The sequence below is a fragment of the Elephas maximus genome, chromosome 23 (genome assembly GCF_024166365.1).
Source record: "Elephas maximus indicus isolate mEleMax1 chromosome 23, mEleMax1 primary haplotype, whole genome shotgun sequence".
NCBI lineage: Eukaryota > Metazoa > Chordata > Mammalia > Proboscidea > Elephantidae > Elephas > Elephas maximus.
In genome coordinates, this window is record NC_064841.1 from 79,516,352 (window position 1) to 79,530,584 (window position 14,233).

Consider the following 14,233-nt stretch of genomic DNA (forward strand, 5'->3'; position numbering starts at 1 on the left):
TGCCACGAGGGTTTCCATAGCAAAAAAGTTTTTTAAAAAGCCAAAAAATAAGTCCTCCCAATCATTCGTTTTGAGGTGCAATGAGAGAGGCATGCACCCCTGTGTTCCTCTGAAAGAGACTGCTGGATATTCTTGAAGCATATGACCCACTAATAGATAAACAAGAACTGACTGTCTTTTTCTTTGAGTAAAATGTACTCCTCGTTGCTTTGTTAGTCATATTCCTCGTGATCATGTGTAATGATTCTAAATCACCTTCTTTTAATTACCTTTGTCAATAAAAACATCAGCGTTGAATAGCGAGGATTATCCACTTATAAAAATTTGACTCATCTAATTAATTCCGCATGAAAAAAATCACTAAGATTTTTCTCTAATTGTGGTGATTAAGTTTTGCATAAAAATTAGGTTGTATTAGACCCGTTTTCTCTAAGGAGAAAGATTTGCATTTCTTTCAAGTTACTTCATTTTATCGTCTTTAGAACATATTCTTAAACTGAATTTTTCCTAATGGGAGCATCAATTATATATCACTCCATTAAAAGTCCAAAGCCACTTCTCCTGCACACCATTTGGCTAATTTATGAAACAATGTCAAACAGGTTCCCAGGCCATTATGAATGTTTTGTAAAATTGATCTTGCACTGTAATTATTTTTTAATCCAAACCCAAGTGGAGGAATGGAAAGTAAATCTCCAGAGGCTTGCATCATTAGTGTGAGTTTGAAGTTTAATATCTGACGTACATTGGAGACAGCTTGGATGAGTCTGCCCTCCTTCTTTTTCATGCTGCTAAACTGCTGGAAGAGGCAGTCAACCCCGGTCTTGGGGACCATTCAGATCCCTGGAAACCTAGCATTTGCTGAGGGAACCACAGCACCATGTCAAGGCACGGTGCTAAGAGCTTTACATACCTCTTCTTCCAACTGTATGGAGAGGTTTTATCTCCACCATTTTGCAAACAACAAAAGTGACTTTAAATCAGTGGCGAGGGAAGGGCTGGCTTCTGAACTTGGGTCAGCCTGACTCCACAACGCAGGTTCCAAGCCACCTCACTGCCTGCCCTTCCCTCCTGTCAGGACTGGAGCCCAGTTCTCGGTCTCCATGATACACGTTCAAAGGCCTCAATGCGTCACCCTTCCTTCTGGCCAGTGTGCTCTCTGCCGTGTTTCTTGGTGTGCTCCTGAAGCACCTTAAGACAGGGGAGGAAGGAAGGGCCTGGTCTTGCTCATCGACGCCCAGTGCAGTATCTGGCACATGGTGGGTGCTCAGTAATTGTTTTTTGTTGGCAAGATGAGTAAATAAAGGAGGAGTTGGACTTCGAGGAAACTCCACCTAACTGCAGGGCCAAAGTATGATTTTCTACCATCCAACTTTGTGACCCTCAGCGAAGAACAAATAAGGCCACCCTTGGTGCTGTGCGCCTTTGGGCTTGTCTTAATTCCACTTGCCACAGTAGCCTATGGGATTTGACTGAGGAAATCAACTTTTCTGAAGAAGAGTTTCCTGAGGTAAACCAACCTTATATATTAGGGACTAAGGCCTGTGAACAAATAAGATTTGCCAGGCTGTATACTCAAAGCAGAGTTTTCATGGCACAGCCTTAATCCATAGCCCTGAACCAAACCACGAACAAAGCAGAAGATTTAGAGGTTAGTGCCAGGTCCCTGGGTAGCTGAAATGGTTTGCGCTTGGCTGCTCACCAAAAGGTTGGCAGCTTGAATCTATCCAGCAGTGCTGTGGAAGAAAGGCCTGGCAATCTACTTCTGTAAGATTATAGCCATTAAAGAACCTATGGAGCACAGTTCTACCTTGAAACACATGGGGGCGCCATGAGTGGAAATCCACTTGACAGCCATGGATTTTTTGGTTTATAGTCTCCTCCCCCCACCCCACTTGCCAGGCCAAAGGCATATCACACCACATGTTTACTGAGTGCCTTTATTCCAAAGAGAATCAACTGACCTTAGGGTTGGAAGGGACCAAGATGGTCATTGCACCCAGCCTCTGCTTGAACACATTGTTTCCAAAGAGCTTACCCCTCTTCAGGGCAGGTGTGTTGATGATGTTAGAGAAATATGAGCAGGTAAATGGGAGTCCAATGTAGGAGGAAGCACACAGCCGCCCAGGGGGACAGGAGAGAGACCACCTGTGTAGATTCTAAGTGGGGCTTCCCTTGGATACAAAGCCACACTCTAACATTCAACAGCCAAAACAAGGAAATGACAGTTTTTTACTCACAGATCCTAGAAGGGAACACACAGTGTTCGCATGGGTGCCGAAGAAGGGGAGAACCAGAGAGAGTGGGAACGGACTTGGGCTCGGCCTTTAATAGGGTCTGAGGAGGGAGGACACTCTATTTCATGGGCTTAGGGAGTATTGGCTAATTCAAAGCACACAGCAGGGTCTGGAGGTGTGAATTCCCCGTGGAGAGTCCTTCCGTGTGGTCCTTGGGTCCGGCCAGGCCCGTGCCCCCAGCCAGCCTCGGCCTGTTTCCCTCATCACGTTCTCCGGGTCAACACGCGTCTCTCTCATGCAGCTATACGTGAACTCTGCAGCCTGGACAATGGGGACTGTGACCAGTTCTGCAACGAAGAGCGGAACTCAGTGGTGTGTTCCTGTGCCGCTGGGTACACCCTGGGAGACAACGGCAAGTCCTGCATCTCCACAGGTAGGACTTAAAGCATTAGAGGGGCGGCACCGCAGTGGGGCTACGCGGGGCCAGACTCAGGGAAGCAAACGCTGGTGCTCGGTGGGCCAGTTTGATCCTGAGCGTTCTGGAAGGGCCTTAGCGGGTGATGTAGGGACCAGGGGAATGACAGCACCTGGAGCTTTGGACTCAGATAGTAGTGTTCAGATATGAAGACTGAAAGATTTGGAAATAGACAGATCCATTAGCTCTGTGGACCAAGTGAATTATTTAACCTCAGTTTCCTTATCTGAAAAATGTCGTGTTGTTAGTTGCCGTTGAACTGATTTCAACTCAGGACAACCCCATGTGCGCAGAGTAGAACTATGTCACAGGGTTTCCAAGGCTGTGACGTTTTGGAAGCAGATTGCCAGGCCTGTCTTCTGAAGTGCCTCTGGGTGAGAAGGAACTGCCAACCGTTCAGCTAACCTGTCAACCTTTCAACTTAACCATTTGCACTACCCAGGGAGGCCCATCTGAAAAATGAGAATCATGATATTACCTAACTTCTTGGGTGAGTTAGGAAACGATTTATGTAGAGCATGTTGCATCTTGCCTGGCATACAGTAAACTCAACATAATTAATAAATGATGACTTTCCAATGCAAAACTCAAAACCAAGCCAAACCCGTTGCTGTCGAGTCGATTCTGACTCACAGCAACCCTACAGGACAGAGTAGAACTACTCCATAGTGTTTCCAAGGAGCAGCCAGTGGGTTCTAACTGCTGACATTTTGGTTAGTAGCTGAGCTCTTAGCCACTGCACCACGAGGGCTTCTTCCAATGCAACGGGCAACTAAAATGTCCTATTCTCCTGTGGAACAGTGGAGAACATAATTTTTTTTTTTAACAAGGTTATTGAGCTGTCATTTATGTACAATAAATGGCACTCATTTAAAGTATACAATCCAATGAGTTTTGGTGGCTATAATCACCCACTCACCCGCCACCATTATCAAGATACACAACATTGACATTACCTCTGAAAGTTTCCTATGCCGTTGCAGTCCATCCCTCACTGCACCTCCGGCCTCATTTTATGGAATTCCATATGAATGGAATCATACCATACGTAATATTTTCTGCCTGGCTTCTTTTACTTAACATAATTATTTTGGGTTTTATCCATGTTGTTGTGTGTATCAGTAATTTGTTTCTTTTTATTGCTGAAGAGTAGTTATTTTTTTTGTTTATACACCTTAAATATTCTTTTGTTTATCCATTCACCTGTTGATGGATATTTAGGTTATTTCCAGTTTAATACAAATAAAGCTGTTTTGAACATTTGTGCACAAGTGTTTGTGTGGACATACATCTTTATTTCTCTTGGGTAAACACCTGGGAATAAAACAGGTGGGTCATATGGTAGCTATGGAGCCCTGGTGGTGCAGTGGTTAAGAGCTCGGCTGCTAGCCAAGAGGTCGGCAGTTTGAATCCACCAGCAGTTCCTTGGGGACTCTACAGGGCAGTTCTATTCTGTCCTGTAGGGTCACAATAAGTTGGAATTGACTCGATGGCAATGGGTTTGGTTTTTGTTTTGTTTTGGTTTTTCTGGTTTATATATTTAACTCTATTAGAAACTGCCAAACAATTTTCCAAAATTATTGTACCATTTTATACTGTATGAGCATTCTAGGTGCCCCACATCCTTGGCAACACTTAGTATTATCAGTCTTTTTAATTTTAGCCATTCCAATCTCATTGCAGTTTTAATTTGCATTTCCTTGATGATCAAAGATGTTGAGCACCTTTTCACGTGCTTATTGGCTATAGATTTTTTTTATGAAGGGTTCATTCAAATCTTTTGCCCATATTTAAAAATTAAGCTGCTTATCTTCTGATAATTGAGTTGTAAGAATTCTTTATATATTATGAATACAAGTCCCTTTGTCAGATATGTGTATTGTATATAACGCCTTTCAGTCTGAGGCTTGCCCTTTTATTTTCTTACTGTTAGTATAAGTTTTTACTCTTGATTAAGTGCAGTTTATAAATTTTAATTTGTTTCATGCTTTTTTGAGTCCTTACCTAAGAAACTTTTGCCTATTCTAAGCCTGAAGGAGAGTCTTGAAGTTATGACATATCGTGGCTAAAAGGGAGTCCCTGGGTGGTACAAATGGCTAAGTACTCAGCTGCTAACCAAAAGGTTGGTGGTTCAAGTCCACCCAGAGGTGCCTCAGAAGAAAGGCCTTGCAATCTACTTCCAAAAAATCACCCATTGAAAACCTTACCCAGCATAGTTCCACTCTGACACACTGTTAGGTAGATGAGGAACAGTGCACATTTGATAACCAGGTGGAATGAACAAGTCAGAGGTCAGCAAACACGGAAGTGTTGGGGTGCAGGAAGAGTGGGGAGACAGGAGTGAACCAGGACACCAAGAACCAGAAGACCCTCAATAAGTGATTTCAATTTATTTTGCCCCAATGCGAATTAAATTTATTTTCCATTCCTTTGATAAAAGCCAGATCGTAATAAATCTCACCTAGAGCTTCACAAAGGATAAAAAACAAGCCAGATAACTGAGCAACTGTGAGACTAGGGCCCTAGAAGTGGATGAGTTTTCTTTTTTTTTTTTTTTAGACATAATAATAAGTTACTAAATTTGTCTTGTCTAACTGACAAGGCCCTCCTCTGGTGCAGGGGCCAGCGCAGGCCAAAGAATTTCTGAGAAGTCAATCCTTTTTGCTTAAATGAATCTAGTTCTTGATCCTCAAAGTGATCCCAGCTAGCTACTCAAAGTGTGCCCCCACGACCGAACATTTTGGCATCACCTAGGAGCTTGTTGTTGTTGTTGGGTGCCATCAAGTCAATTCCAACTCATAGCCACCCCGTGTGACAGAGTACAGCTGCCCCATAGGGTTTTCTAGGCCATAAACGGAGAAAAGATTGAAGTTATCAAGGATTTTATTTTACTTGGATCCACAATCAACAGCCATGGAAGCTGCAGTCAAGAAATCAAAAGACGCATTGCATTGGGCAAATCTGCTGCAAAGGACCTCTTCAAAGTGTCGAAGAACAAAAATGTCACACTGAAGACTAAAGTGCACCTGGCCCAAGCCATGTTATTTTCAATCACATCATATGCATGTGAAAGCTGGACAGTGAATAAGGAAGACCGAAGAAGAGTTGACACTTTTGAATTGTGGCGTTGGCGAAAATATCGAATATACCATGGGCTGCCAAAAGAACAAACAAATCTGTCTTGGAAGAAGTGCGGCCAGAATGCTCATTAGAGGCAAGGATGGCGAAACTGCGTCTTACATACTTTGGACATGTTGTCAGGAGGGATGAGTCCCTGGAGAAGGACATCATGCTTGGCAGAGTACAGGGTCAGCGGAGAAGAGGAAGACCGTCAAGGAGGTGGATTGACACAGTGGCTGCAACAATGGGCTCAAGCATAACAACGATTGTAAGGATGGTACAGGACCAGGCAGTGTTTCGTTCTGTTGTGCATAGGGTCTCTATGAGCCGGAGCCGACTCGATGGCACCCAACAACAACAACAACAAGTCTTTATGGGAGCAGATTGTCAGGTCTTTCTCCCATGGAGCTGCTGAATAGGTTTGACCTGCCAACCTTTTGGTTAGCAGCCGAGCTCAGGCTCCAACCCCGACCCACTGAATCAGTGCCTGCATTTTAAAAGAGCCCCAGGTGATACATGAGCACGTTACCGTTCAGGAAGTGCCCACTTCAGTTCATAACATAATTTCCTCCTTGACAGCCTTTATTTTATTCAGTGGCTTTATTGCTTCTAAGCAATTCTGTTATCATTTCTCTCATAATATTGTTCCTTCAGGACCATTTAAATGTTTTCTTTGAAAAGGTACAAACCAAAACCCATTTCCGTCAAGTCGATTCCAACTCATAGCGGCCCTATAGGACAGAGTAGAACTGCCTCCGCAGGGTTTCCAAGGCCTCAGATCTTTACGGAACCAGATTGCTGCATCTTCATCCCTCAGAGCAGCTTGTGGTTTTGAACCACCAATCTTCTGGTTACTAGCCAAGCACTTAACCACTGCACCACAAGCGCTCCTTGAAAAGAGACATAATAAAAAAAAAAAAAAGTTTTTTAAAATGCCTCCAAATAAAACATTCAAGTGTTATTTCAATTATGTTACATGAATCTCTCAACAAATAAAAGACGATGTGATTTACATTTGTATCGATAAAATTGGTTTAAAAATACATTAAACGGTCATTCCTTCACATACACGTGCAATATTTAAAATTCCAGGAGTAATCATAAAATCAGTTTAAAATAAAGTCTGATGCTGGAAAACAAAATTGGAACAAATTCCTAGTGCAAAAATCTCTGTTCTAAATCGTGGGTGAGTTAGTTACGCGACTACAAACATTAACTTGCTCCCATGTCCACAGAACTAACAAACTCTACAGTCAAGAGCTCTTCATCGCAGGCTAACAAAATCACCAGAGTTTACTGAAAGGAAAGGAATTACTTTCAGGTCATGGGCACACACAAATACAACACCGAGTTGTGCTTACCTGACCTTAGACAAACACACCGAGAGAAGCCACTTCAAATCTATTCCCAAATCGACTGTTTTCCACTGCCTGTCATCGTTGCTGGCCTTGCCCACACTTCTCCCTTCCTCAGCCTCACCCCTTCCTGCCCTCCTTCCCCTGCCCTGTTCTGCCCCTTCTCTCTGCCTTGTTTCTTCCCTAATTGGTGATAATATAGGAAGAAAGCTTTCCAATATTTACTGAGTATCTCTCCCATGCTCGGTGCCTTTAAGGACATCCTGGTGGCACAAACAGTTAAGCACTGAACTACTAGCCAAAAGGCTGGGATTCGAACTTATCCAGAGGAGCCTCAGAAGACAGGCCTGGCAATCTGCTTCGCAAAGGTAACAGCCTTGGAAACCCTGTGGAGCATTTCTATTCTGCACACTTGGGGGCACCATAAACCGGCATCGACTGGACAGCACGCATCAACACTTTTTAGAAGTTACTATGCAAACCTATGTCACACTGCTGTCTTTTGCCTCCAGTTGTTTACCCGGTGTTGCTTCTGCCTGGAACGCTTTCCCCACCCCCCCCCAACACTTTATTAGGAAATTTTTCAAACATACAGTAAAGTCAAAAGAATTTTACAGTGAACGCCTATTACCCACCACCTGGATTCTGTCTTTAACATTTTACCAATCTTACTTTGAAGTCCCTGGGTGGTGCAAACAATTAATACAGTTGGTTGTTAACAGAAAGGTTAGAGGCTCGAGTCCACCCAGAGGCATCTCGGAAGACAGACCTGGCAGTTTACTTCCAGAAAGTCACAGCCATTGAAAACTCTGTGGAGCACTGTTCTGTTCTGACACGCATGGGCCACCATGAGCTGGAGCCAACTTGACGGCAGCTGGACTGGTATACTCGCTTCTGGTATACTCGCTTTGTCACCTTACCTGCCTTCTATTTGTTCCTCAGTACGCCCATTGATCCACTGTATACTTTTATACACTTCAAAGTCACTTGCAGCCGTTTTGCGTACTTCCCGTTAATACTTCAATACACCTACCATGAACTAGAGGTCAATATTTGTTTACTGTGTTTTCATTTGAGGTAAAATTAACCTAGAATGAAATGCACAAGCCTGATGTGTACATTTGCTGAGTTTTACAATTGCATTCACCTGTGTAACCCAACCCCTATCAAGATACGGAACATTATCTTCACCCCAGAAGGTTCTCACATACGTGGAACACGCTTGCCCTCACTCTTTATCACCCCTATTTTTAGATAAGGAAACTGAGGTTCAGAACAATGAAGTAGGATGCCCAAAGTCACACTCCTGTTAATGTGGCAACGCTGGACTGCTTCCCAAGGCCTCTCTGATTCCAAAGCTATGCTTGTTCTGTTGTCGTTAGGAGCCATCGAGTTGGTTCTGACTCACAGGGACCCTATGTACTACAGAACGAAACACCGCCCAGTCCCGCGCTATCCTGTTATGCTTGAGGCCATTGTTGCAGCCACTATGTCAATCCACCTCGTTGAGGTCTTCCTTTTTTTCCACTGACCCTGTATTTACCAAGCAGGATGTCCTCCTCCAGGGACCAATCCCTCCTGACAACATGTCCAAAGTGTTAAGGTACAGTCTCACCATCCTTGCTTCTAAGGAACATTCTGGTTGTACTTCTTCTAAGACAGATTTGTTCGTTCTTTTGGCAGTCCATGGTATATTCAATATTCTTCGCCAACAACACAATTCAAAAGCATCAACTCTTCTCTGGTCTTCCTTATTCATTGTCCAGCTTTCACATGTGTATGATGCAATTGAAAATACCCTGGCTTGGGTCAGGTGCACCTTGGTCTTCAAGGTGACATCTTTGCTTTTCAACACATTAAAGAGGTCCCGTGCAGCAGATTTGCCCAATGTGATGCATCTTTTGATCTCCTGACTTCTGCATCTATGGCTGTTGATCGTAGATCCAAGTAAAATGAAATCCTTGACAACTTCAAAGATTGAAGTTGAATGCTTGTTCTACTATATAGGAATGACTTGTGTGTTTTAGGGAGATTTTCACTTTGCTTAAAGTCCCACGGCTCTTCTTTCTCTTTTAGAGCCTTTCCCCTGTGGAAAACTTACCATGGGACGCAATAAGAGGTCGCTGGCCCAGGCCAACAACGTCAGTGGAAGCCCCGCAGAAACCTCCACCCAGAAGCAGTATGGCCTTGACGACTTGGCCCCTACAGAGAATCCTGTCAACCTGCTCAACCTGAATCAGGAGTTCCCTGAACAGGATACCAGTGACCTCGTCCGGATAGTGGGCGGGAGGGATTGCAAAGAGGGGGAGTGTCCCTGGCAGGTAACTATGGTGGAGTCTCCTCTGTGACTTAGCATCTCCAAGTCAGGCTCTACCTGAATCATCATCAGTCCCCAACAAAAAACATGTATCTGGCATAATGGTTAAGCCCTCGACTGGGGGTTCGAACCCATCCAGACGCACCTGAGAAAACAGGCTTGGCAATCTGCTTCCGAAAGTTCACAGCCTTTAAAACCCTAAGGAGCAGTTCTACTCTGCACGCATGGGGTCACCATGAGCCAGAAGCCACTCAAAAGCAACTCACAGCAAGTACGGTGTAGAGCCAGGCTGGGGACAATGTTGGGGCACCAGAGTCCAGGCCTCCGGGAACCAGCAATCTAAGGCCCAGGTGTGCACTCGGAAGGCCCAGGTGTGCACTCGGAAGGAGCAGGTGTGCACTCGGAAGGAGCTGGCCTGACCCGTCCTCCAGCACACCTGGGTGTCCCTTTTCTTCCCGCCAGGGTGGCCTCTGGGGGCTTTAAGCTCTGGATGTTGAAGGAGCGTTGAGAGACAGGGCAGGGGGAGGAGAAGTGGCGGGGTTTCAGCTCTTCACCCCTCCACCCCGCGGTGCCGCTGGTTTCCAATCAGACGTTTTTTATTGACCACGTTTTGTGTGCCCAGGATTATTCTATGTTCTGTGAAGGTCAGAAGAGAAAGAAGCAGCATAGCCATTTCTCTAAATTATAAAGAGCCCAAAGAAAGAAAATTTCAAAATGTATTCATCATTCATTCAATACATATTTATTGTATGTTGTATGTATGACTTACTATATGTCAGGTACTGAACAGGGTGCAGTGTATATAGGATATAAAAATTGTTTAAGCTGGTTCTCTGACATACAGAAGTTTAAATCTAGGAAGAGAGGTAAGACCTACCCAAATAATCACAATTCGAGTTAGTGTGGGAGGATCACTAAAGCAGTACCAACGGAAGCATTATTGAAGCTCAACTGGGATTTGGAGCTCTGAAAAAAGATTTTGATGGGGCTCCAGAGGTGAAGATGATGGGAAGGGGCACCCTAGGAAGAAGGAATGCGTGAGCAAAGGCGTGAGGTGAGATTTTCATCAGAGAATATTCTCGTTGGATCTATCGTGATTTAGGACTCTTATTTTCCGGGATCAAGTCTTGGCAAATTGCCTTATTTCCATCTTTAGGAAGAAGAGTTGATGTCCAGTTCTTAGAAAGATTGGCTTTCCCCTCACTAACCCCCAAAACTACTACTTCCTTCTTGTCGTGAAGGTCTTTAAAAATTCTTTTGAACTTGATATCATTGTTTCATCTTCACATGACCTAGCACTTGGCACTTAGTAGGACCTCAATAAATGCTTGTTGAATAAATAAATAAGTCCATCGATTAGTTGGTCCACAAAGCAAAGACAAGGCAGTGTGATGAAGCCACCTAAACCCTATGCTATAGATTCAAAGAGTGCGTTGGGGATTGGAGTTGGGGAAGGTTCCATGAGGTAAATCATGACTGGTTCTTGAAGGAAGTGTAGCAGTTGGATTGCCAAGACAGTGCAGGTGGGAGCAGCCGATGGGATAAAGGAAAGGGAAGGTGGTTGCAAGATCAGGAAAAAGTCTGCTGGCTGGAGCTGTGTTGGGGAGTAACAAGGGAAGAATTAGCTAGGTGGACAAAGTGGAACGAGTTGGTCTAGTATTCCAATATAAAGAGTCGAGGTTTGAATTCAGAGGCAAGAGGAAGATACCACATGCTCTCAAATAGGGGAAAAGGACAACAAAGGGCAAGATGGAAGGGAAGTTAAATCTCACTGTTGGCAGACCAGCTGATAGGCATGGGGGAAGCTCCAATCCAGGTGGGAAGTGAGACCAGCGTGAGGCAGGAGAAAGGGAAAGGAAGGCTTGGGTTGAGGAGACAGTGGGGCATTCACAAGACAAGGACTTTGGATATAAGGCTCTCTTTTAAATTCCTCTTCTCAGAAAGTCAAACATAACCTGGTCTGCTTTGGCAGGCTAAAACTTTCCACAGCTTTCACTTGGCTTTGCAAATACAAGCCTGGAGTCACCAACTTTCCCGTTGTAGGCTTTACTTGTAAACGAGGAAAACGAAGGGTTTTGTGGAGGCACCATTCTGAACGAGTACTACATCCTCACTGCGGCTCACTGTCTCCACCAAGCCAAGCGGTTCAAGGTGAGAGTAGGTAAGTGCCTGCCCCTCAGCACTCTCTTTAGGTACCATGGAGAGGGGTAACCACTTTGTCACTTTATTTTTAGAGCCCACCAGAAGTTATAAGTAAGGAGCCCCGGTGGCGCAAAAGTTAAGAGCCTGGCTGCTAACCAAAAGGTTGGTGGTTAGAACCCACACAGTGACTGTGCAGGATAAAGCCCTGACAACCTGCTCCCATAAAGATCACAACCTAGAAAAACCCGTGGAGCAATTCTACTGTCACATGGGGTCGCTCTAAGTCGAAATCTACTCCACAGCACCTAAAGACAATAACAGAACTTACAAAATATGTTGGCAATGCTAAAATACCAAAATCCTGGTAGGGGCTCATGGAAGGGAGGAAGAGAAGGAAGACAAGGATGAGGAGAAGGCAGGTTTCCCTGAGCTAGCCCACGCCCCTCTCCCTGTGCGGAACTTTTCTTGCTGGTTCTCAGGTCTCCAGGCAGCAGGAGACCTGAGAACGTTCTCTCAGTTGTCCTTTCCTCGGGGACACCTCCCAGACTCCCCGACTGGGTTAAATCCCTCTCTGTGTACCGAGTACCTCTGCCACTTGTATTTATTTGTGGGATTATTTCATTATGTCGTTTTCTACCAGATTCCAGAGCAATGCTGTTCAATAAAAAATGTAGTGGAAGCCACAATGTAATTTTAAATTTTCTAGTAGCCATATTAAAATAGCATTAAAAAAAGGTGAAATTAATTTATCTTATTTAACCAGATATATCCAAAATATTACCATTTCTATGTGTAATCAAATTTTTAAGTATAAATGAGGTATTTTGCATTTTTTTTGTTCATATTAAAGTTTTGAAACTTTACACTCAGCATATCTCTGTTCAGGCTAGCCACATTTTGAGTGCTGATCTGCCACGTGCCTGGTGCCTACCTTACTAGCCTGTGCAGGTCTGGAATATAAGACCTTTGAGGGCAGGGGCCATAGAGGTTTTAATTCCCCAACACCTAGCACCATGCCTGGCACACAATACATTTTCAGAAAGTATTTATTGAAAGAATGAATTGAAAGTATCTAAGTACTAAATATATATACAAAAATGTTAATAATGTATGCTCCTGGATGGTAAAATTAAAGGTCATTTTTATTTGCTTCTTTATGCTTTCTCTATTTTTCAAATTTTCTGAAGCGACTATATACCACTTTTTAATCAGAAAAAGAAATTTTTAACTTATTTAAAAAGTAACCAAGTTTATCAAGTGATGGTTGTACAAGATGGAGAATGTAATTAATGTCACTGAATTGTAGACTTAAAAATGGTTTAAGTGGCAAATTTTACATATTTTACCACAATAAAATTTTTTAAAAAGAAAAAAAAGTAACCAAAATTCAAATTAAAAAATGTTTTTTTTTTTTCTGTCAAATTTCTTCTGGCTCATGGTGATCCCATATGTGTCAGACTCGAACTGCGCTCCTTAGGGTTTTCAGCGGCTGATTTTCCGGATGTAGGTCCCCAGGGATTTCTCCTGAGACATCTCTGGGTGGACTCAAACCACCATCAACCTTTTAGTTAGCAGCCAAGCGTGTTAATCCTGAACACCACCCAGGGCTGCTAGGTCACAAACTGAACTAAATATCGTTATGTTCTTAATCATACCCAGGTGATCGGAACACTGAAAAGGAAGAGGGCAATGAAATGGCACATGAAGTGGAAATTATACTGAAGCACAACAAATTTGTTAGAGAAACCTACGACTTTGACATTGCCGTCATAAAACTGAAGACACCCATCACATTCCGGATGAACGTGGCTCCTGCTTGCCTACCGGAGAAGGACTGGGCTGAGTCAACACTGATGACTCAGAAAACAGGGATTGTCAGTGGGTTTGGGCGTACCCACGAGAAGGGCCGTGCGTCCACCATCCTCAAAATGCTGGAAGTCCCCTATGTGGACCGAAACACATGCAAGCTGTCAAGCAGCTTTACAATCACCCAAAACATGTTCTGTGCAGGCTATGACTCAAAACCTGAAGACGCCTGTCAGGGAGACAGCGGGGGCCCCCACGTCACTCGATTCAAAGACACGTATTTTGTCACTGGGATTGTCAGCTGGGGAGAAGGATGTGCAAGGAAGGGGAAATACGGAGTCTATACCAAAGTCACCTCCTTCCTCAAGTGGATCGATAGGTGTATGAAAACCAAGGCTGGAGTCCATGCGCAGGCCCCATCTGCTTGATCTCAGCGGCCTTGTGTGTGGACTCCGTTCTTAGCAGTCATCGCGGGTCATTCTCCATTAAAGTAATTCCGCTCAAAAGACCTGGTGGAAGCTGGCTGGTGTTTTGTTTTGCTTTGCTTTTTTCCAGTGTGTTAGCCAAATGGGGGCTGGTTTGGTTGTTGGTTTAATTTTATTGTGCATTAGGCAAAAGTTTACAGTTCAAGTTAGTTTCTCATTCAAAAATTTATACACGTACTGTTTTGTGACATTGGTTACAATCCCCATAATGTGACAGCACTCTCCCTCTAGCCACCCCGGGGTCCCTGTGTCCATTTGTCCAGTTTTCCTGTCCCTTCCTGCTTCCTCATCTTGCT

At 44.0% G+C, this 14,233-nt stretch overlaps 1 protein-coding gene across 3 annotated transcripts in view; it reads left to right on the top strand.

Moving 5' to 3' along the window:
• F10 (coagulation factor X) overlaps positions 1–13,956 on the top strand; it is a 36,383-nt gene extending 22,427 nt beyond the window's left edge. For all 3 annotated transcript variants that reach the window (XM_049867545.1, XM_049867546.1, XM_049867547.1), the window contains exons 6-9: positions 2,539–2,670; positions 9,264–9,508; positions 11,548–11,665; positions 13,306–13,956. In XM_049867545.1, the coding sequence (XP_049723502.1) occupies positions 2,539–2,670; positions 9,264–9,508; positions 11,548–11,665; positions 13,306–13,880 (1,070 nt within the window). In that variant the 3' untranslated portion in view covers positions 13,881–13,956. The remainder of the gene's footprint in view (positions 1–2,538; positions 2,671–9,263; positions 9,509–11,547; positions 11,666–13,305) is intronic.
• Positions 13,957–14,233: the final 277 nt, after the last annotated feature.